This window comes from Petaurus breviceps, unplaced genomic scaffold (genome assembly GCF_028583685.1).
Source record: "Petaurus breviceps papuanus isolate PSGF00001 unplaced genomic scaffold, PetGlider_PUasm1.0 551, whole genome shotgun sequence".
NCBI lineage: Eukaryota > Metazoa > Chordata > Mammalia > Diprotodontia > Petauridae > Petaurus > Petaurus breviceps.
The window spans coordinates 11294419-11319905 of NW_027186372.1; the positions used below are offsets into that span (position 1 = coordinate 11294419).

The 25487-nt window shown below is 39.6% G+C and overlaps 1 protein-coding gene across 1 annotated transcript in view; it reads right to left on the bottom strand.

The window, feature by feature from the left end:
• Positions 1-25487, bottom strand: part of DOCK2 (dedicator of cytokinesis 2) — a 500381-nt gene that overhangs the window by 398468 nt on the left and 76426 nt on the right. The window contains exons 16-22 of the mRNA XM_069102392.1: positions 24063-24135; positions 23847-23950; positions 20975-21158; positions 20731-20828; positions 17527-17616; positions 16651-16751; positions 15322-15456 (exon numbers count right to left, since the gene is read on the bottom strand). Of these exons, the coding sequence (XP_068958493.1) occupies positions 15322-15456; positions 16651-16751; positions 17527-17616; positions 20731-20828; positions 20975-21158; positions 23847-23950; positions 24063-24135 (785 nt within the window). The remainder of the gene's footprint in view (positions 1-15321; positions 15457-16650; positions 16752-17526; positions 17617-20730; positions 20829-20974; positions 21159-23846; positions 23951-24062; positions 24136-25487) is intronic.

The window sequence follows — 25487 nt, forward strand, 5'->3', positions numbered from 1 at the left end:
AGCTGCCATCTGGGAAGGCAGAGAGAAGAGGGCTAACAGCACTGGGATGTGAGTTATTTCCTCTTCAGGAAAGTCATTTGGCTTTGGGGTTACTGCTCCAAGTGCATCTAATATAGATCACAAAGTACAGCCAGCCAGCATAATTCAGTCCCTTATTCCCGACAATTATGTTAGCTTGGTGACTTACACCCCCTCTGGCAACCTGGACTCTTATTATCCAGCATGTCTGAATTTAGTTACAAGGGATTTACCAATGTATTTCCTAAATCTACATATTTATTCACTAAATTGATCTCCAACCAGAGCCATTCTCTAAGGGACTGTCAGCATCAGCATTTGACAGAAACAGCCCCTTCCTGCACTGGAACAATTACAGAGTCAGTGAGCGCCCTCTCCAACTGCTAACACTGAGTTAACAAGAAAAGAAAATTGCTTCCTGCTCTCTCCTGAAAGAATGAATGGATTGTGTTATCCATGGCTCTCTCCTTAAGTAGCTAGGGCACAGCAAATCTCATCCTGAGCAACTAAGCTACTTACAAAGACACTGAAACCACTGGCAAAACTTGTATCTTATTCTTCATTCCGCTGCTCTTAGTAGAATACTAGGCTGAAAAGGAAACTCTCATCAAGGGATGATCACTTAGTTCTCTTAAATCAGCTTCCCAAAAAAGGACCAAAAAATGACCAGCAGGGACAAACCACTCTAGGGATTGAACATTAACTGTGGTTACATCCCTTTGCAAAACCCAGAAAGTTGCCTCTTCCACTCAGAAGCCCTGGATCTTCCTTTTTTCTTGTCTCTGATTAAATATCAGGAAACTTGGAGAATTTGGCATAAGAGTTTGCTAACTATTTCAACTCCTTATACTAAATAGTTATATACTCTATCCTTTGGCAGATTCAAGATTTCATCACTGAAGGTAGTTTCACCATTGGTATAAAACACAATCATTCTATGAATTCTCATCCTTTGGCATTCTTCTCTGTAGATTCCAATAAATCTACCATGAAAGATCTGCCTAACCCACTAGAGGTTCTTCTCTGTTTTTAAGTACCTTAGGGCTCCCAATACACCATTTGGGTGTCTACCACATTTTTCAGTTACATGTCTATAAAAAGGAGGTAATACAGCCATAGTACTTACCTCACAGGGTTGTTGAGAGGATTGCATGGAGTTATGCATGTAAAACAATTTACAAACATTAAAGTGTTAAATATATTCCAGAAATTCATAGGGTGATAGGTGTAAAGTTAAAAGAGACCACAGAGATCATTTAATTAAACTCCACTTTATAGAGAGGAAACCAAAGACCAGGGATAACAAACTTAGGTATTTAGAGCCACAAAGTGATTTTAGAGGTCCCACCCTCATTTTATAGGTGAAGAAAATGAGGCCGCAGGAGGTTTAGTGATTTGCCCAAGACCACTAGGGAAGAATCAAAAGCAAAATCTGAACCCATAACTTTTATCTCGAGAGTCAGTGTACCCTTTACCACTCTGCCATTCTGATATTATCATCATCACTGCTGCCACCACCACCACCACCATCATAATAATCATCATCTTTGAAAATGCATTTTGTGCCACTCCTTATACAAAGTTAATCATTTGAAACTGGCTATAACCTGCTTATAGCTACCTAACCTCCTTCCATTGTTCTTTGGGTAATTTGTAGTTTTAATTCTTCTGAGAACTTCACAATTCATAGCTAAATGTATTTTCCACTGGAAGAATCTCGGCATTATAAAGTATGAGCAGCTAGTAGTATAGTGGATATACTATATATATATATATATATATATATATACATATGTATGTATGTATATGTATATAGTATAGTATAATAGTGGATAGAGCCTAGACCTTGAGGGGAAGGGAAGGGAAAGGAAGGGAAGGAAGGGAAGGGGAGGGAAAGGAAGGGAAGGGAAGGGAAGGGAAGGGAAGGGAAGGGAACGGAAGGGAAGGGAACGGAAGGGAAGGGAGAAGAGAGAGGAGGAACATGCAGAATTCAATCCAGAAAACATATTTGAAATCTCATATTCTCTTAATCAACAATTAAAAGCAAAGCTCAAAAGTTCAAAATGATATAAGGAAACTAAGCAGCACAAGGGGAAAAAATCAACATTAATCAAAAAACTTACTACAGAGACTTGAGGAGCAAAGAAATTAGAGATAAGAGATGACTCCTAAAAAATGAAGATGTGGAAAGTGTCTGGTCATCTCCATGACTACAAGACATCCCCCACGGATGCAAGTTGGATCCATTAAGAAAGAGAAAATGTGTATTCCATTAATATAATGAATGACAGTACAGTTACATCAAACAAGGAAACTGGAACTCTGGCTTCTCTGAAAACCTGCAAAGCATGGAGCCAAATAAGATTCATAATTACTAATTCAAATGCTTCCAAGTGGTGAATGAATCATTAGCAAAGCATTTTACCATTTTCTCTCTCAGATACAAACCTAATCTCATCTCTTTTAACAGAAAGCATCATATTTCTATTACCAAAAGATGAAAATACTGGTGATCCCTCCAAATATGGGCAAATTACAAGTTTATGCATTTTATTCGAAGCACTCATTAAAAAGATACAACTATTACAAGAAAACAATATATTGACTGATGAGAAAAATTAATGTGTCAAAAAATACCAGGGGCACTATTGAAAAAGATACCTCTAGGGGGTGGCTAGGTGGCACAGTGAATAGAGCACTACCCCAGATTCGGATCCAGCCTCAGACACTTAACACAAAAAATAGCCGTGTGACCTTGGGCAAGTCACTTAACCCCAATTGCCCTCCAAAAAGCAAAAAGAAAAGAAAAAGATACCTCTAAGCACTATATATCATTTACACCCCCTTTCCAATTACTATAAAACCTTTGACTCCATTCTGCATCTATGTCTTCTATATTTATTGAAAATCTACAAGACTGATTTGAATGTAGTGAAAAAACCAGAGTCCTTGACATCCATGTGGTATATTGTTCTCTATTTAACACACATCAACATAGCAATTGAAATAAATTGTGGTATTTTTCAGGGACACAATTTTAGTTCGTTAAAGTTCTGTTTCACCTTACATCTTTTATACTCTACTAAATAGAACTAAGTATGGCTTCCAAAGTGAGAAGGGAGTTGAAATAAACATAATTGTAGCTACTTCATCTCCTTCCATTGTTCTTTGGGTTATTTGTGGTTTTAATTCTTCTGAGTTCATGGCATTTCACGATTCATAGCTAAATGCAATTTCTACTGGAAGAATCTCAGAAATTATAAAGTATGAGCAGCTAGCAGTATAGTGGATATACTGTATATATAGTAGTATAGTAGTGAATTACTTGACATAAATGTATCATATCAAATTACATAGCTCTGTTTAAAATATATTAAAATATATTTTAAATATATTAAATATATCTCATGGATCTTTCTCCAATATAATTTGAACTCAATAAGTATGAAATTGTTGATGTTCACCAAGGACATACAGAGACTGGAGGCTTTGAACTTGAATATGAAGTACAATCTGAACCAAAATATAAAGGCAATACTGATAAAATCTTGATCTCCTGCACAAAGGACAAATCAAACAGAAAGAAATTAATGAGAAAGCTGTGGCTAGATTTGGATTTGAATACTGACAAAAACCTGTACCACCTTAACAAAACACTGAGCTCATCACTAAAAAAAAAAACAAAATCAACATTCCTCATCAAAAAGAGGAAGAGGTTTTAAAGATGTTTATAGAGCATGTGCTAAGCAGATCAAAGAAGCACAGAAATACTTTTGGGGACAAACAGACATAACTTTGCCAACCAGAAGTAAAGAAGTAGATAACATTGGATTTGTTAATGGTAAGTAAGCAAAAGTGGTTTACTTCCAGACAGAGCCTATATAACCATTAAGATACAAGAATAGGCCCTCCAAAAGCCCTCCAAGAGTAATAAGCCCATGAACTCAATAACAATATGCTGACAAGTGGTTAAGAAACAGACTTCTTGGGTCAGCTAGGTGGCACAGTGAATAGAAAACTGGTCCTGGAGTCAGGAGGACCTGAGTTCAAATCTGATCTGAGACACTTGACATTTACTAGCTTTGTGACCTTGGGCAAGTCACTTAACCCCAATTGCCCTACCTTCCCCACCCAGAGAGACTTCTCTATGAAGACAATTTAAGACTGATTCATGTCCAACAGAAATGACAGATTATCCTTAAGCAGTCTGAATTAGTGATCAGTGCAGATTAGACAAATGAATGGTATAAAATATGCAACACCTACTACAAGCTGCAAAAATGTAGCACCTACCAAATCCCTAACAAGACACACTCTGGTTATTAGAGTTATACAAGTTTAAAGTATTGTATAAACTCACAGGTGACAAATTCCAGCATTACACATACAGACCTCTATATATCCTTAGGAGTTCAGCAAGCAAACTGTACTAAAAGCATTAGCATCTGGATATCACATTGATTCACAAAAATTTAAGAGTATGCTTTAGTATATGTTACCATAAGAAATATTCATGTTCTCCAAGCAATGTAGAATTAAAAGCTTCAAATTGGAGTAATTTAGCAGAAGATATAAAAATCATGTGGGAATAGAAGGAAGTACCTATCATCCCCATTGTCCTGCCTCCTGCTGGAGTAGTCCTGAAAATGCTTTAAGTGAGTCTACTGAAGATGAGCTCACCTCCCAACGATTCAATTATAAAAAGCAGAAAATTGTTTTATAAAATATATATATACATTCACACATATCCATACACACCATATATACACATATATTCTCTCTACAACATAGATAATTGCCTTCTTAATTTATAACTATATAATAACTTATATAATCTAATATATAATAGCTCACACGTATATAGCATTTTAAGGTTAGCAAGGTTTTCTATAAATATTCTCATTTGATCTTCACACCAACCCTGTTATGGGTTCTATCGTTATTCCCCTTTCACAGATGAGGCATCTCAGTCTTGGAGAAGTTAAATGACTTGCTGGTGGTCACACTGCTATTTAATGTCTGAGGCAAGATTTGAACCCAGATCTTCCTGACTCCAAGAGCAGCACTACATTTCTGTCTACATACAACACCTCCCCGGCTGCATTCATAGCCTAGGCAATATGCATTTTGCATCTGCTTGTTTTTCTAATGCTGATAGTTAAACTGATTTCTTTGGCATTGCTATGGCTTTCATGGAGATGGTTTTATATGTAGTGTTTCAGGGTTCAATTAAATTAGTAAAATGTAATCTATGAACAGGCATATTTGGAAAATATGAATGGGGATTCCTCCTTTTATTTGGACTTTTCAGAAGACATCTGTCTGTCAACTGAAGGCTATCCCTGGCAAATAGATTGTTTAGCATCTTATTTGATGCACTACTCCGCCAATACATGAAGTTGTTCCATAATTGCACATGTCAGAGTCTTGTATGATAATGATGCAGATATGGGAGAAACCCAGTCCCAGGAGAGTTTTGAAGACTGCATTTTGTTCTTATTCCAGGGCCTGGACCAGTAACTTGCCTGTGGTAAGCACTTTATAAACACATCATTGAAAGGAAATTCCACTGAATAAGGCACATAGACATCCAACTTTACATAATTTCGTGTTTCATATTTGTGATTCTTCTAAGCACTGTAAACATGAACTCTATGCTCAAGTTATCCAGGGCTTTGACACAGCATAAGGTAGCCCTGAGTCCCCAAAGGCTATCTCAGGCAAAGACAAGCTCCAGCAACTGCTAACAAACTGTAAAAGCCTCAAGTATGGTCCTGGTGACAGAGTACAGTCTATCTGCCAACTTCAGAGTGACTCATCACCACATTGGCCATGGGGCAATAATTTATTTATTTACTCATTCATTCCTTTATGTATTTATTTGGTTTTTCATTGTTTATTTATTACTTGGCCACAGTAACTCTGAAAGACTATCTACCAATTCACAAAGGGGTCGCTCTCTGTGTCTTTGGAGAGATTGCCCACACTGAGAGAATCCCAGATCTTAGAAGTAGGATCATGAAGTTTATCATAGATTGAAAATGTCACTGTGTTGATAGCACCCTTTTGATGAGAGTTTTCTCTTCTGTTCTGATGGCAAGATCATGATATTGGGAGATGATTCAATGAACTGCATTCCCAGGATGACAGGGTCATAAATTTGGGAACTGGAAGGGACCTTGGAGGCCATATAGTACCATCAACCTTTTTACAGAGGAGAAAACCCAGGCCCAAATGACTTGCATAATGTCATATAAGTAGCAGGCCTGAGATTTGAACCCATATCTTTAGACTTCACAAGCAGCATTGTTTTCACTGTACTAGGCTGTCTCCTATTCTTATAGCTAAATGAGGCATTAATGGAATAAAAAATTAAAATAATACATCCCCCCAAATAGAAGTTTCATATAAAAGGAATTGATATTAACATATACAAAGTTAATATAACAAAAAAAAGCTGAAAACAAACTATGTGATCAGTATCACAGCCATGGCTGGGCAAAACAGATTATTGTATTTTAATATATTCACCAGAGAATAAAGAAAAAATAATGATATCAGAAAATACCTTTGAGTTAAATTTCCATTTGTTTAAAACAGTAAAAGCCCAATAATTGGTCTTCACAATCAGTAGGACCAAACTTCACTTGGAGAGGATTGAGAACAGGTATGAGGAATGAAGCCTAAGTTATTCATGAACTGAAGGGCAAGCTGGTGTACAATATTTACATAGTAATAAGGTGAGCAGGTCAGGAGAAGAAGATAGGAATAAGAGATCATGTAAAAACATCATGAACCCTAGGTTCAGTGTCTTAGCTTCAGAAGGCCTGAGAATTATACAGCATCCAAGGCAATTGCAGGTAGGGCAACAGTGTTTGGATTTTCCTTATAAAAAAGCAAAAGAAGCAGAAAACATAATATGGTTAAAGCTCAGGCCCCTTTTGTTTAGTGCTTTTGTTTACATGCTTAGAAGAGTCACAAGTATGACACATGTCCAGGACACTGGCCCGGAGTCAGGAAGACCTGAGTTTGAATCCTGCCTCAGACACTTACTAGCTATATAACCCTGGTTAAGTTACTTAGTAGGGATTTATGTCATTGGGTTGTTTTTGTTTTTTTTGTTTTTTGTTTTCTCCATCATGTCTGACTCTTCATGATGCCTTTTGGGATTTTCTTAACAAAGATGCTGGAGAGGTTTGCCATTTTATTCTCCAGTTCATTTTACAGATGAGGAAACTGAGGAAAACAGGGTAAAGTGACTTGCCCAGGGTCATCCAGATAGTCTGAGGTCAGATTTTCACTCAGGAAAAGTGGCACTCTATCTGCTTCACCACCTAGTTGCCCTTGATAGGGATGTTATTAGGATTAAAGAGATTATATATATATATATATATATATATATATATAATATCTTTGCCAGCCTTAAAGTGCCATATACATGCGATCTATTTATTACAAATTATTAAAGATGTCAAGATCACTGGGATCCCAGCAACCCAAAAAAGATGCAAATGGGCCATAATAGAGCATTATATACCTTATTTCCCAGTGGAGGAGGATAATCCCTATTTAACAGAATATGAATTTCCTCACCTATTAAATGAGGGGGACTGGACATTGTCCTTCAAGTCAGGAAGGCCTATGTTCAAATCCCACCTCAGACACCTGCTGGCTCTGTGATAATGGGTAATTTATTTTATTCCTTACAGTTTCTTCTTGTGTAAACGATCCCACGCTCCTACAAGCCTACTCATTGATCTCTAAAGCCCATGATTCCACAACCATTTCAGGGACAGATTGTTCCATTAGGACTGAAAAGTTTACATTCCAGGCACAGAAGAGAGACTCACTGGAGAAAACAAGAGCTTCTCCCTTGACCAGACCCTTGCTGATTTTTCTTAATGGTTCCTTTCTTTGGAGATAGTGGGGTGGAGTGGAGGTGGAATGAAAATGCTTCCTCACACCTTTAGTAGCAAAATACTTTTACATCCATTATCTCATTTGATCCCCAATGATAGAGAAGCTTCAGTGGCTTCATATAGCCTCTAGGATAATATGCAAACTCCTTTGTTTGACATTTATAGCCCTTTGCCATCTGGTGAAGACCTATGTTTGCATACTGATATCATATTCCTCCCCTTCACACACACCATGTTCTACTCAAACTGGTCTTCACCAGATGTGAGCTTGGATTTATCATCTCCATGCCCTTAAATAGGCTACCTCTAGCTGGAATGCTCACCTCTCCCACCTAACACCATAATTCCCTTTAGTGTTTAGCTCAAGTGGCACTTCTTAATTGCCTTCGCTAGTTTTCTGTCCCCCTAATTACCAAAATTACATTACATTTATTTTGTGAATGTCTTATATTTTCTCAAAGGTGTAGGTCTTATTTCCTCTGAAGGAATATAATCTTCTGGAGGGCGGGGACTGGGGTTTTTTTATTCGTTTTGTTTTGTTTGTCTTTGTGTCTTTGCAGACCTGCAGAGTGTGTGGCTCATAGTAGGAACTTAATATATGACTGTTGATGGATTGTCAGGCTATAGCAATTTGCCCATTACAGACCTTCATATTGAATGAAATTAAATTGAGACCATTTTTAATATCTTCTACACCTCTCACTGATGGATGCATCATAAGTGCACAATAAATGCTTACTAACTGATGAATGAAGACATGCTTTATGAAATCTGCCCTATCCCTCTCCTTCCTTCAGTCAGTTGCATCTCTCATCCACTGAAGACTACATAAAACAGTTACAGATTCTAAGCATGTTATTTGAACTTGCAAAGCCTCTTGCTTTCTTCCTTAGAAAATTGACCTAGTATATTTGGGCTCTCCTGTAAAAGATATCAAAGGATACTATTCCATAAAGGAAATAAGGATGGGGTGCTTGGAAGGACAAATTGCTGAGGAGGAGCATGTGGGTAAAATTCCATAGTCAAACCTAGAGTACATGGGGAGGAAAAAACAAATGGAATGAGAACAGAGGGAAGTGGGGCAGCCAGGTAGCACAGCGAGTAAGAGCCCCGGCTCCAGTGTCAGGATGACCTGGGGGTCGAATCCGGGCTCAGACACTTAGCACCCACCCAGAAACACCTGGCAGTGTAACCTTGAGCAAGTTACTTAACCCCAATTGCTTTAAAAAAAAAAAGAACAGAGGGAAGTGAAGTAGAATGACTATTATTTACCAGGGGCAGAGAAGAAGTGGAATGTTGCTGAGACAAAGCAAAGTATGGGAAAATTAAGTCTCAGCCTTCAGAGGACAAATTGCCTTGTAAGTAAGGGCAGCTCTACAGCAAATTAACATGTCATTGACTGCTTGTGGAAAGTTTAAGATCTAAAGTTCTAAAAGGCCAGGCCAATGGATGATGATGATAATGATGATGATGATGATGATGATGATGATGATGATGATGATGATGATGATGATGATGATATCCAATGATATCCAATTTATAACAACAAATGTTAGGAGATAATATAGTGAATAGCTATCGTAATGGTGCCAGCACCAATACATGATTCTTAGGGACCAGGAAGTTGTTTCCTTACAGCAAGGTACTAAGAAAATGTAGAAGCTAGGGCCCAGCCTGCAAAGTGTGAAAAAAAAAATTTGTAAAATGTGTAAAAAAAAAAAAATTAAGTGCAAGGAAAAATTGAAGCTATCAAGAGCCCCATCAGAAGGCAGAGTTTCAGCCAGCAGAGGGTCCTCCCTTGAATTTCTTCTGACTCGTGTTTTCAGTTTCCAAAAACTGAATGCGTTTATTCTGTGCTGACTCCTTTAGGTGAAAATCATCCTACTTCTAAGGATAAGGAGAATAGAAGGGAGCAGAATGTGAGAAGAAAAAGAACACAGGAGGAGGAAGAAGGGCAGCGCCCTTCCCTTCATTCGGGTTGTTTCAGGGCATATATTTTGGCTGTTGTTGGGTTTTTGGTTTTGTTTTGTTTTGCTTTTTTGATGGAGAACAGGAAGATATAAACCTTTTACCAGAATTGGAGCCTCATGTAAAAATGGCTTGTGCAAATCCAGGTCAGTCACGTAGAAGAGTGAAGCCATGGCACCCATACTCCAGAAGTTCAAACCAAAATGGAGAATAAACAGAGCTATCACTCTGATCTCCAGGATAAAAATCACAGCATAACATTTAGGAAAGAGGCTTAGTATCTGAAAGACAGTCACTTCTGCACCTCCTCACTAATCATTGTACTTCACAGGGGGTCAGTCATTGAAGGCAAGTTCTCAGGGCAATAAAGAATATCATGGTGTTTGGATCAGTAAATGGAGAGGGAGCAGGAATTCAAAGTGCAGTTTACAAGGTTTGGGCAAGAGTCCCTGCTGAGATTCTAGTTGAGAGAAGATGAGCTTGGCCCGGGACACTGTGATGTAATTCAAGACAGCAGAGTACAGAGGTATGTATCATGGAAAGAGCACTAGCTCTGGAGTCAGGGGAGCTCTTTGAATTCAAACCCTGCCCCCAGGTTCACTCCCCATGTGATCTCAGGTAAGTCATTTGTCCTCCCTGGGTTTTCTCATCTCTAAAAGGAGGGTGATAGTATTCACTGCCTTTGAGGTTTCTTCCAGCTCCAGTTCTTTGATCCTATGCCCTGGGTTTGAATCTTGGCTTTTTTGACTACTGGCATGCCTTTGAGCATGTTATTTGAACTTGCAAAGCCTCTGCTTTCTTCCTTAGAAAATAAGCATATGTCCATTTTTGTTGGTGAATAGGGAACTAATGGTATGGAATGTTGCATATACTATCAAAACTGGCTGATGTGACAGCTTCTTTTGTTTAACTGTTTTTTTTTTTCCTTTATTTCAAGGGAAGATCTGTGGCAAGGGTGGAAAATATATCAATACATTACTAATTCAGAAACATAAGGCATCAACACAATCCCCCCAAACCAATATAATAGAGTGAAATCAAATTTAAATAGGGTGTATACTAGATGAAGGCTTAGGTTCTTTCTGCTTCTAAACCTTGTAATCCTATGAATCACTATCACTCCTGCACAGCACCAAGTAGGTGGCCAGCCACACAGGAGACAGTCAAGAAATAATTATTTTTACTGTGTTGCTTTGATTGTATAAATTGTTCCCCTGGTTCTGCTTACTTCACTGTATATCAGTTTATATTTTTTTGTTTTTGACTTTTTGGAGGGCAATTGTGGTTAAGTGACTTGCCCAAAGTCACATGGCTAGTAAGTATGTCAAGTGTCTGAGGATCAGTTTATACTTTATGAACCCTAATCAATGCCCCAAACAACTATAATGAGAGCCCATAGAGTTAAGAAGAACAAGAATGAAATACACATTTTTTTTGGATGTAGCCAATGTGGGAATTTGTTTTGCATGTCTATGCATATTTGTTATGTGTTGTTGGGATTTTTTTTTCATTTAATTGATGAAGAGGGGATGGGAAAGAGATAAAGTAAATACATGTTAATTGGAAAAAAATATAATAAACTTAAAAAAAAGAAATAATGGCCCATTTTTGTTAGATGGGGATGCAGAGAAAGGGAGAAAAGATTGGTAGGTGGGGAATAAGAATCTCTGACTTTCGTCATGGACTATAGGAAAGGTATACACTTTGAAGAAATTAATAATCTCAATGTAATTTCGAACATTCCTAAGGACTCCTAGACCACAGGAAGCATCATGGTCCAGAGGAAAGAACACTGCATGTAGAGACGGAGGACTTTAATTCAAATTCTGCCTCTGATACTGGTTACCTATATAACCTGAGGTAAGTCCCCCAGGTCTCAGTTTTCTTGTCTACAAAAATGAAAGGCTTGAACTAAAAGACCTTTAAGGTCCCTTGCAGTACCAGAGCTATTACCCTGTGGTCCTTCCCCATCCAGCCTTGCACCACATCCTGACATAAGATGACTTCCTTGGTAGCTATAAAGGAATATATGCAGCATGTACAAAGGGGAAAAAAAGTGTAGAGAAATAAATAATGGGAGATAGATCCACTGTAATTATACCCATGGGAAGGCGGAATAAAAGAGTGACAGGAAACAGAAACACAATACTAGACACAACAAGCACAGAAGCAATAATTACATTCCTATCTCTCTCCAGCTGGCTCCAAAACTCCAAGGCAATGAATGAAGATGGGAACAGGATATTGCTCGGCCTCCAAGAACTTGTGTCTCCCAATGCTACAGACTGCCCTTTAGGCTCCTCCACTGGATTTAGCCTAGCTAAAATAGGCAAAACATTAAGTTTACCCCCCAGCAAACAGTATAAAAATCCCTCCATCCTGGAAGAAGTCACAGATGCAGATAAGTCTATCCTATCTTGCAGTTTCTGGATGGATGCAGATGTTGCTTGGGGTTCTCTTCACCTTTGGGGAAAAAAGTCTTGTAGAGGGGTGGCTAGGTGTCTCAGTGAATAGAGCAGCAGCCCTGGAGTCAGGAGAACCTGAGTACAAATCCGGTCTCAGACACTGAACACTTACTAGCTGTGTGACCTTGGGCAAGTCACATAACCCCAATTGCCCAGACTTCTCCCCTCCAAAAAGCAAAAAAAAAAAAAAAAAAGTCTTATATAGTAGAAAGAGGACCAGAGTCCATGATCCCACCTCTAATACTTACTACTCCTTTGACCTTGGCCAATTCACTTAATTTAATCCCTTGGGTCTTAGTTTCCTTATCAGTAAAATGAAGGGGTTGGACTAAATGCTTTCTGAGATCCCTCCTAGCTCTGAGTCTATAATCCGATGATTCTTCCAAATACAGTTTTTCAACTCCATCCACCCACTTTGAATGTAAACTCCTTGAGGGGAGGGTTTTCATTTCTGTCTCTGTATTCCTAACGCCTAGGACAGAGACTGGCACACAGTAATTGTTTAAAGAATGTATATTGAATTAAGTTATATTTACCCAACAGCCCAACTATCTTTATCAATTGCCCAATCAGCATTGCATTTTCTTTGATAAAGAGAATAGAATATATATATATATATAAAGTAACATCCTAAGAAAAAGGGGAGCAAAATAAATAATAAATAAGCAAAATAATAGTAATAGCCAACATTTATGTAGTACTTATTAAGTGCTGGGAACTGTACTAAACTCTACAATTACTATCTCATCTGATCCTCCCAATGATTCTGCCAGGTAGGGGCTATTATTATCCCCATTTTACAGTTGAGGAAAGTAAGTCAAACTGGCTAAGGGACTTGTCCAGGGTCCCACAGCTAGTACATATCTGAGGTCAAATTTGAACTCAGGTCTCCTTGACTACAGACCTGGTCGGTTGTGCTACTGAGCTGCCCTAAATGCCACAAAGCAAAAACATTTAAAGGATAAAAAGTAAGGCCAAGAGAGAAGTAAGAGTAAGAAGAGAGGATGGAAAAAAAGAAAAGGAATTACATGGGAGGGGGAATGACAGGGAGAGGGTGTCAGGGTCAGGGGTCTGTAGTTCCCATTAACTAGAGATAAGTCAGCTCTCCTGGATCTCCAGAATCATGCTGTTCAAATCCTGCTTCTTGTAGTCTGGGATTCAGAAAGAAACCAAAGAAAGAACTTTTCTTACTGGAGCCTTCTTTTGTCTTTCAGTCAAATCTGCACTGAGTGAAAAGCGTTATGCTAAGAAGCAAAATACATGGTCTCTGATCTCATAGAGCTTACAATTTATTTGGGGAGAAAAAAATTTTCACTTTTACTCCAAGCAGATGGTGATTGAAACCCTACAAAGCCTTATGCTAAAAAAGTGTAACCATAGACTCCAGACTAAGAATCTCTGCTTTTGACCCTCATAGACTCAGCTGTAATCATTCCTTCAGGGGTACTGAGTGGGGTACAATCTCTCTCTGCACCCTCTGTGAAGACTCCTCAGAATGAGCAAAAGGGAGAGAGACTATCTCGAAACCAGAGACAGACTTTTGTAAGACCGGACAGACCTGAGTCTTGGGTTTCCTAAGAAATTACACAACCTAGGACCCTTCCCTTGCTGTCAATCAGCCTTAAGCCTTTCAGGAATTTTAGGAGTCTTTTAGAGCCCTTCCCCTTTCTTCATGTTTGCCAAATAAGGATAGGTTCACTTGGATTGGCTATGACCTGTTTCCATGTTCTTTGTCTTTTTTCCGCACCCAGACCGTAAGCCCACCTCCCAGCCAATGGGAGAAGGGAGAGCGGTGGGAGGGAGCTTGACTGCATTAGGGTATAAATTCTTGTTCTATCTTCCTCATTCCACTGGTTTGCACTGGTGGAAGGAATGCCCTCTTCCCCTGAGAATTGAATAAAACTTCCTGTTCTTTCCTCAAGACACCTCTGACTTTTAATTTTTTTTGGGGGGGAGGGGTAGGAGGCTTTGGGGTCCCTGTACCCCACACAGTACTGAACATTGAGTGTCCAAGGTTCCTCCTCTGTCTGGGATCTAAATCCCTTTACAATCTGTCGACAACCTATCTTTCCAGATTTGTGTCATGTTCTGTCCCCTTCACATTCTACATTCCAGACTGACCCTTAACGTGACATTCCACCTACTATCTCCATGCTTTTGTACAGGCTGTCTCCCATACCTGAAATGCTGTCTCTTTTTATCTCTGTGCTTTGGAATCCTTGGTGCCCTTCAAGATCCAAATGAAGCGCCACCTTGTACACATAATTCCCTTGGTTGTCAATACTCTCCCCACCAAATTACTTTTTTATTCTCTCCACAGCAAAAGGTAAGTCATTTTCATTTTTGTCTTCATGTCCCTAGTAACTAGTACACACATAGGTGCCATTTAATAAATGCTTGCTAAATTGATTCCAGCATCCAGAGTTCCATAGTGTTTTACATGTTAACTGACCGGTAGTAGGGAGCCAGAATCTCAAGTACTCGAAGCTAAAGCTCAGACCCCAGCCCATCTGTCACACACCACTTTGCTGGAGCCCAATGAATGCCAAATCACCTAAGGTGCCCTGAGGCCCCTCCTTGAGGAGTTCGGCAACACTGAATACAGATTCTTGGACTGCTCTTCATGTCTCCAACTGAACAAGGAAGATGGTTAGAGAAAGCAGAGGAGTGCCCAAAGCCCCAAACCACAATAGCCGGATAAAATACTATTCTCTGAGCTTTTAGCTTAAGGTAAACAGTCAAGGAGAGGAATGGGTTTTTTTCAAATGCACTTAGATGAGATGGTACATTTGTTATGATTCTGTAATTCACTGGGTTTCAAAAGGGGAAAGTTGTTTCTGATCGACAACTAGTTATAATTTTCTAAGTGAGTTTCTCCGACAGCATGAACACTGTTGTATCTCAGTGGAATTGCAGAGCTAATCAATCACTCTTACATAACAGGTACTTACTGAGAAAATAATGTCCTCGACCGAACAATGAACTTGAACACATATTCCAAAGCTTTCAGAGTTCTTAGGATAGGTTCGCACTGCTCCCCTCTGCTGGAAGTATCCAAGTAGGTCTTCAGAACTGTCATCAGCTTCCTAAACAAAGAGGTTATATTTTCAAAATACGTCTTTTCCCAGGACATGGCGCAATTATTAGTTTGTTCACAAAATCATGAAGCATTCAATCCATGGCATAAGGTTGTAAAAAATACATTTATCTTTGAGTGCAACTGTGTGTGTATGTATATACAAAAATCCCCAACACAAATACTATGAAGAAAGTTGATTCTGCTAGGGAGTCTGGATGGAATGATCTCTAAGACTCCCTCCAGCTCCAGCATTCTATAATTCAGTGAAATAAAGAATCACTAGAAAAAAATAGACTATAGCCAGGTGGTTAGTGACCACCTATTAGTGACCATCTTCTGATATGACTGTGGGTAAAAAGTGGTGTAAAAAGTCCTTTTCATTTGGAGGAGAACAGTGCAGGAAGTATGGATGGTGCTATAAAAAAAGGGACTTTTCTACATATTTTGAATCTTGAAAGGATTAATCTCAGCCTATGACTTGGCTCTTTCTGTTACCATGAAAATTAAAGTGAGCCTATATGTCTAGGAATTAGGGAGTCTAGAAACTAGTTCTAAATCAAAGGTTTGCCACCCCATCTCTGTTCTCCTTGTGATATGTCTCCAAGAGACCCAGGAACAGGAATATTCTTAGGATGGATGATCAACATGAAGCTCCCTATGTTCCCTAGGTCTTTTGATATAAGAAGCAGACATGGAAGTAGGTAGGACAGAAAGGGATTAGTACAATTTTGAACCGAAGGAGGCTTTAGAGGTCATGTAGTACAATGGTTTCATTTTATAACTAAAAAAAAAACTGAGGTCCAGAGCCTTTTCCAATTTTAAATCTATAATCCTATGACCCTCCATTCAAGAGGTTACCTACATTGTACTTTCAAAAGGAGAGAAAAGCTGAAAAAACCTCCAACCAATTTACTGACTCAGTTTCTTCATCTATAAAACAAGAAGATTGGACTAAATGATCTTTAGAACCTCATTAACTCTAATATTGAATAACTTCTAGTCTCTCAGGTCACAGTTTACAAAATGGCTCTGGATCCTTTCTTGGGGAAGTTAATATGGAGCCTCTTACTCTTTCTAGAAAGGACAGTTGGGGAGTCAGTCTCCAGGGAACACTTAAGGGCCAAGTTTTTCCCCTCAGGATATATGGATGATGATTTTCAATTTGATGATTAAGAGGAATCCCAGTAACATATGCACTTACTTGTAAGCCAATGTTGCACTGAAATGTTGCTGTATGTAGGCCTCCAGGACAGTATTGAAATGCTGGAATTTCCGATCAGCGATGAGTCCTATTATATATATCTGATAAAGATGTCAAAAATGAGCATTTTCAGGTTGACTTTCTGTGCAGATGATATGGATGTAGATGTTTATATGATGGGACTTGAAGGGTTCTGAGATGTTACCTTGCTCAAAAATATCCCCTTCATCTCCCTTCAATAGGCCCTGAAATCCCTCTGTTGGAGATTCATTTCTTTTGGCGAAGGTTGTGCTGTATCCAATTTACATTTAAAATGTAAATACTCCTGGGTCGGGACAACCAGTTAAGCCATAGTTGGCCATTAACACCTCAGCTGGCTTTTCTCCATGACAGTAAGAAAGTCACAATTTTTTGTGGGGGAAAAATTGCAAGGAGTTTGGAAGGAGGTCAGGCCTTGATGGAGGGTTATTATGGAAGGCAACAAGGGTCAGCATGATGGCACTAGAATGGCACTGAGATATGACTTGAGCTGCCCAGCAGTCCCAGAAAGTCAAGTAAGAAGATGGCCAAGTAAAACATTTCGTATTCCTCAGCTAGGTTTTGGGCAAACGCTGAAGATTCAGCAAAAGCAACCTAGACATTTCCTGATATTCTACTTCCTATATATCCAGTTAACATTGATTTGTCTCCAGGACTTAGAATCTCCTTTCCTCCCACTCCACCACAGTTGTAAATGAAAGTCTAGCTCTTAAAGTTAAAGGAAACATAATTCCATCCATCTATCGAAAAGTCAATCCCATGAGGTCAAAATTACAGTACTCTTATCAATATAATCTAAGTTCAGAGCATCCCTTCAGCTTTCTACCGCTCTCTTACCAAGGCATCGAAGACCAGGATGTCATACTCGTTGCTTTGGGAATGTTCCATCATGATATTAAAGAGGGCGTCCAAGGTATCTTGGAGAAACTGGGAGGAAAAGAAAGCTTGCATGAGTCATTGGCATGGGCAGGGCACAGTGGACTTCTGGTAGGACAACTTAGGAGATCCTGGATGTGCAGCGAGAACAGACCTCAAAAGTCATCTAGAATAACCCTCTGATTTTTCAGATGAGGAAACTGAGGCTCAAGGAGGGGAGATGATCACAGAAGAAGTGAGAGCCTGAGGGGGGAATCTGATTAGACATCTCCTAACTCTAGAGGAAAGGTTCTTTACACTGTACTACATACTAGCTTCACCCAGCTGGTGAACTGCCTTCTAAAGCAAGCAGATCCCTGGAAAGTAACCGGTGGTGACTGTCACAGATAGTTAGACATAGAGGCACTTGTGGTATCTGTTCGCAACAATAGTCTGTCCTCTCAGGTTGTTTTTGTTAGTTTTGGTTTGGTTTTTGATCTGGACCCATGATTTCATGGGTATAGAAAATTCCCAAGAGGGGCAGCTAGATGTGCAGTGACCCTAGAGTCAGGAGGACCTGAATTCAAATCTGGCCTCAGATACTTAACACTTACTAGCCGTGTGACCTTGGGCAAGTCACTTAACCCCAACTGCCCTGCCTTCCCTCCTCCAAAAAGTGAAAAAAAAAAAAAGAAAGAAAATTCCCAAGGAAGAAGGTCCCTATAACCATATAGATCAGAAACTCTCTTATAAGTTATAGTCTTAGAGAGCTGCCTGGAAATACGGAAAGTCATTCACCCAAGGTCACAGAGCCATTTGTGTTAGAGGTCGCATTTGAACTCAGGTCTTCCAGACTCTGAGGCTGGTTCTCTCTTCACTGTGGCAGTCTTCCTCTTGTCCACAGTTTACATGCTAGCAAATAAAGTAATAATAGAAGACATTTCTACAGAGCTTTAGAGTCTGAAAAGCACTTATATATATATTCCATTTGACTTTCCCCATAACCTTGTAAGGTAGGGTACCATAAGCAGCACCTATGATAAATCACTGGGCCTTGAGTCAGAGACCTCCATTCAAATTCTGCCTCAGATACTTACTGGCTGTGTGACCTTGGGCAAATCACTTACACTTCAGTTTGCCTCAGCTTCCTCAACTGTAAAATGAAGACATAAGAGTGCCTAACTCCCAGGGTTGTTGGGAGGAATAAGTGAATATTTGTAAAATACTTAGGATAGCACCTGGCACAAGTAAATGCTATAGAAATGTTTCTTAGTATTGTTTGTCATTATTATTATCAGCATCTCCATAGATTTGGTTAATTTTGCTTTGCTTTTGGACTGGATCTGTAGTTTTTTCAGTGTGGGAAACTCCCAGATGAGGAAAGTCCCTTTACCGATGCATATCACCACCTCACCTGAGGCATGGAATCTTAGAGAGCTGCCTGAGGCACTGAGCAGTCAAGTTAACTGCCCAGCATCTATCAGAGGCAGAACCTGACCTTCAGTCTACCTGAGAGGCCAGCTCTCTAATCACTAAATCACCATGTCCCTGGATCTCCATGTTGCAGAATAAGAAAACTCAGGCTCAACAAGGTTGGTGTTTACAGATCTAGTAAGTGTCAGAGGCAGGATTCAAACCCAGGTCTTCCCTCCAAGTCTAGCACTCTTTCTACTAGCCCACACCTGCCTCCCTCAGGTGGTGTGAATCAATATTTCCCAGAGCCTCTGAGATGGGGGCTCTGCCACACAAAGTGTTTATTCCTTAATTTTCTGACTACACAAAATTCCTGATGTAAATGAGGTCATGGTGCCTGCTGAGTTACTTTCCTTAATCTTCGCTGTGGGGAGAAGAGAGCTGCTTTAATTAGACCAACACCTGAAATACTTTATATTCCCTGTCTGTCACCAAATGGACACAACCAAAATACCTCCAGCATTCTGCTTGTTCTGGCAGAAACCCCAGCATTATGGTCAGGCCTCCATCCTCTGAAATTTTCTTTTCCCCTTCCTCATCTTTGCTTTATCAAGTTTGATAAGCAGGTCAAACCAGCTGTATTTTCCTAACTCTGCTATCAACCAACGGGTTCATAATAAAAAGACACCAGCTGCAGTCACATAGCTGCAAACTTCAACAGCATTCTGACTTAGTGCCTACTGAATGCAAGGCTGATTGGGCAACTCATCCACCAAAGCTTCCCAGGAACGGTTTCCTAAGGCACTTTGGGGCACTCTGTTGTGATGTCCATATCTACTAATCCAACATTTAGCAAGCATGTACTAAGTACTAACATGCCGAGCAATGGAGATAAAAAAGCAAAAGGAGCGTGTCTTCGACAACTTCTACCAGGGGAGACAAACGTGTACATATACAGATATAAAACAGATCTCATGTTATTGGGGGGGGGGGGAGAAACACTAGTAGATGGAGGATCAGGAAGCACTTTATTTATGGTAGAAGGTAGTCATCGAATTAAATCATCAAAGCAACCAAGGAGTCTCTGAGGTAGGCGTGAATAATAGAGCACTTAATTTAGAAACTTGGGTTCAAATCTTAGGTTTTCTTCTTGGTCAGTGTGTGATCTTTGTTAAACCATTTCACCTCTAGATCTCAGTTTCCTTATCTGCAAAATGAGGAGTTGGGACCAGATGGACTCTAAGTTTTGTTCTGATTTTAAATCCCATAACCTTTTCTCTGTGACCTATTTTATAGGCATTTTCAATACTCATTTGGAGAGGGAGATGTGATGCTCTAACCCCCTTCAGAGACAACCTAATTCTGTTTCTCAATGCCCAAATCCAGATGCATGTGAATGTTTCTATGCATATAAAGGAATTTGATTAAAAAATAATAAAGGGGGCAGCCAGGTAGCACAGTGAGTAAGAGTACCGGCTCCAGTGTTGAGAAGACCTGGAGATCAAATCCTGAGCTCAGACACTTAGCCCCCACCCAGAAACACCTGGCCCTGTAATCTTGAGCAAGTTACTTAACCCCAATTGCTTAGGGGCGGCCAGGTGGCTCAGCGAGTAAGAGCACCTGCTCCAGTGTTGGGATGACCTGGATCAAATCCGGGCTCAGATACTCAGCACCACACCCAGAAATAACTGGCCGTGTAACCTTGAGCAAGTTACTTAACCCCGATTGCTTTAAAAAAAAATAATAATAATAATAAAGGGATTCATTACCAACCTTCACAACTTCTTCTCCATCCACAATTTTCAGTTTTTCTAAATTTTCTTGCAGTAGTTCAGGTTTCATACGCCACTTCAACAGACCTAGCAGACCCACTAGAACACAGACCAGACATATTATCAATCAGACAGGCCTCTTACCTTCCCCTGATTCTCTCTCTTCTGTAGTACACACACAGACGGAAAAGCACTACCTCCTTTTTACCCCACCTGCACCCCACCCTCCTAAGCAGCCCCATTACCGTTCTGAGTTAGCTTGGTAGAGCACACAAGGGTAGAAATCGAGAATACATCTCTGGAACTGATTGAGAGGCCTCCCACACTGCTGGAACTCCGGCTCAGGGTGGAGCCCTTGCTTTCAACATGGTGCCGATAGGAAGGAAGAGTCAGGTAAGCACTGGCATCCTCCATCTTCTTGCTGTCCCCCTGAAAACATTACCCAGGTTACTTCTCAAGAGAAGAGTCAAGTGACTAATACAAGTCATGGATGGCAGTGGCCAAATTCCTGGATAGCCACAGGAAGCAGGGGTCACAGAGAAGAAGAGGAATAGGGCAAGATATGGAAGGACTGAATGAGCAGGGAATTACTGAACTTCTGCTGAGAATTTAGGTCTATTTGTGCTTTAATAAGAAGCATTGAGCGTTTGTTTCGTGGGAAAAGAGGGTGATCCAACGATGGAGGCACCCAGACTGGTTGTTTCCATTCAAATCATAGTAACTAAGAACCACTATCTGTCCACTTCTGAAAAACACTATAGTGGGATAGAGAAGAAAACTGCCGAAGCCTTCCTATGCAGAACTGACCAGTTACCCTAAACAAAATTTTCTCTACATAAAGAATTATCTTTAGACTACAAAATTATGCTCTGTTAGTTTACATTCTCTTCCCTCACCTTCCAATTATCAGGAAAGAGTGCTGGGAAGGTTAAAAAAAATCAAAGGCAGTAAGCTGGAAGCTAAGTCATCAGGGTTCATTCCTAGCTTCCCTTCATCTGTCCCATTTCCTCGTTCTATGAAAGAGGAAGAACCAAAGTGTAGTAAGCTCTAGCTTATTTGCATCCCAATCGGACTCTGAGGTGAAACTCATAGGATCATAGATTTAAAGGTGGAAGGGACCTTAGGGGGTATCTATCACTATCTCCCTTATTTGACAAATAAGGAAACTGAGGTCCAAAGAGGACAAATGACTTGACCAAAGTCACAGACATGGGTACTAGATGGCAGAGACAGAATTTGAACACAGTTCTCTGTCTGACTCCAACTAAAGCAATCCTTCTACTGCAGCACACTGCTACACTCATTCTATATATAATGGGACACTTAAAAAACATATCTTTCATTTGTCTGTTACTCGTCTATTTGATTTTTCTTTATAAAAATGATCAACATATTTCCCTTTCTCCTTACCTGACTGGGATGTTAACGCTTCAAAAGTAAGGAAGGTAGGTGGGGGAACTTTAGTAAACAATCTGTACTACATTTGGCTTTGTTGTAGACTGGTATTTGTTATAAACATTGAATTTATAGTCATAATAATGATTCATATTTATGAGAGAAATGATTATTAAACAACTGATTGTTAATATTGGGGAGACACAGGATTTATCCCTTTCTGAAACCTTATTCTCTATTAGGCCAAGCCAGCATCTGAAAGACATTGCTGATAATGAAATTGGATTAACTTTCTCCTCAGTCTTGTTCAGATCCTATACAAGTGGGGAAGCCCATTGTGTTCTACTCGGGTTTGGTTTGGGATAAATTCTTTGATTAGATTGCCTTAGGCTGGGGATGGTTTGGAAGTAAATGACATAATGAAAGTCATATCCCCCAGCCCTTCACTAGAATACATCCACCTCTCGTTATAATATTCATTCTTCTCATTACTTGTTAACCAATCAAAGTTGATTGCCACCCTCAGGAACACTCACTCTTCCAAAGACATACAAGCATTGAGTAGGTTCCCTGAGAGGTCTTTGGCGTTTGAGAATTTCACTGACTCTTCTTAATAATTATATGCTAGCATGATTAATAAAATAATTAAGTACCCAGAAATTACATCTCTTAAGCTTTTTATACATCACAATCTATTTATATTTAAACTCTACTAAGTATATTAAACATATTCTTATATGTAGGTATGTGCTTAACATTTTTGCACTTCTATTACAAGTCTGTGTGAAGTTAAATCAGAGCATTGTGCTAATGAGGCCAAGGTCATTAATTCAATCATAGTGTGGACCAGAGAGGTCTGTTTTCCATGATCTCTCTTTCATTTTGTTTCTAAACTCACTGTTTTTGTTTTGCAAATGTAATCTACTGTCAGGAACTGAGGTGAAAGAAAATATAGGTAGATCAGTGCAAACCCACCACTTGAAGCTCATGCCATCGCCTCTGAATATGCGCAGGTTTTTAAGTATGGCTCTTCTTTGTCACTCACATTTTCCTTATTAGGTTTCTTTCACCTCAATAAATATCTATACTTTATCTGAAAGCATTTGAAGCTCAATATGCACAGAAGGAAGCAATCAACATACACACACACACCCTTCCAAAGTAATTTAAGAAATTTGCATGCACATTGTAGAGATAAATAACTTTGAAATATTCAAGGGCACTGATCAATGAAATGACCACACCAATGCCAGAGTATCAATGAAAAACCATGCTACCCGCCTCTGCACAAAGAGGAGGTCTCAAAACACAGAATGGCGCATTTCTCTTTCAAAACGACCATTGGTGGGATTTGTTTTTCTTGACTGTATAATTTTGTTACAATGGTTTGGTTTTTCTTTTTTTTTTTTTTCCCACGTAGGGGAGAGGAGAGTGTGGCAGAGGTAGGGAGAGAGTTCGCCCTCCCCTCACAAAAAGGAGAAGGGAACAGAAGGAAGGCCAGAAGGAATCACGAACAAGTAGGGAAGCTTGGAAAGTTACATGTTGGATTTATTATATACTTAAGAAGAAAAGCAAGCTTTACATAATAGAGATTCACAGTTTTATGTCCAATACTATCCTTCTGTTCTACAATGTATATGGAAATGCTCATTTTATTTGGTGTTCGTTAAGTTCAGAAAAAGAAAAAAAATTAAGGAAAAAAAAAGAAAAATGCAATTGTACCTTCAGGACTAACAAATCATGGCACCCATCCTGCAAGGTGGTTCCATCTTCCTTCATTAGCTTCACATAGGACATGGCAAAGTTCTTTTCCCCTTTATCTTTAGCTGGAAATGGAAAATATGTTGTCAGAGAAGAGGAGCTTAAACAGGCTAGTCATTCCATAGCCCTCCCTGCCCCCAGGATCCCTGACAATCCTGACAAGGGCTACACACTTACATTCCAGGGATGACCGGTGCCGAAACATAAAACGCAGGTGGATCTTCTGCATGTCTTCAATAGGGACAGCCACCTTTTCAAAAAGGGACCAGGACTCAAGAAACAAAGGGTTAACATCCCCATCCCCACCACCACCACCCATTCCATTTCATTGAGGGCTCTGCATACTGATTTATTACCCATCCATCAAATCTGATGAACCATAAAGAAATTACACAAGGACTAACTATGAAGAGAAAATAAAGTGCCAAATATAATCCATTTGGCAAATTGCATCCCCAGCCAATAAAAATAAGCCTGTAGATTATAGTGGGGAAAAATGAATCTCCCCAAATTGATATAAAAGTCACATAACTTTAGCACAGGGTTTTATGCACTGCAAACTGCACAACGTACATTTCCCTCTCATACTCCAGGAGTTCTGGAAATTGCATCAATGCTTAGCAAATTAAGTGTGGTCATTAGGGGCTTTGCTTGAGGAGCCTCATTTATGCAAATTAATAACACACTTTAATCCAATAAATATTAAATTCAGAAAAAATCCTGGGGCTAAATCCCATCCGTGATTATACATTGAGCTTCTCCTTGGTATTTCTTTCCAACAAGTTCTGTTATATTAAAAGCCAGGACCATTAACCTCTTTGGCCACCCAATGCAAACCATCCCAGGATGACTGGATGAAGATCACTGAAGTTCCAGCCACTCCTCATACCCAGATCCCAGCTACCGATCCCACTGCAAACTGATCTAAGCAGTCTGCTAAGTTAAAATTGTAGCAAAGAGTGCAAAAAAATGTCCCAGCACCCATTAGCAAACCATTTGAAATGGTAGATAGAATGCCAAAATTGGAGTTGGAAAGACCTGATTTAAGATTGCACCTCAGACACTCATTTGTTTTGTGAACCAAGGCAAGTCACTTAACCTCTCTGGGTCTCAGTTTCCATATCTGTAAAATGGAATATTGGATTTGATGGTCTCTAAGATGCTGGCCAGCTCTGATCCTAGGATGGCCTACCTTGAGGAATTCAGACCCATTAAAAATCCATGCTTTAGGGAACCTTCTTCTGCCCAGAGCCTGAGTTTATTATCCTGGACTGTCTGTAGGTTATTCTGTCTCTTTTATATGAAGGAAGGACATTGAAAGTACTCAATGACACTTTCCATCTTTATCTCCTATAAAATATCCTGCTCAGATCATTGAGGACCAATGGTCAACAATTTCAAAGAAGGGAAAGGATTTTTTGGGGGGAAGGAGTTCCTTCCTTTGGGAAAATAGCATGTAAAAGCATGCTAGGTAGTACAGTGAATAGAGGGCTGGGCCTGGAGTCAGGAAGACTCATCTTCCTGAGTACAGATCCAGCCTCAGACACTTACTAGTTGTGTGACCCTGGGCAAGTTACTTAACCCTGTTTACCTCAGTTTCCT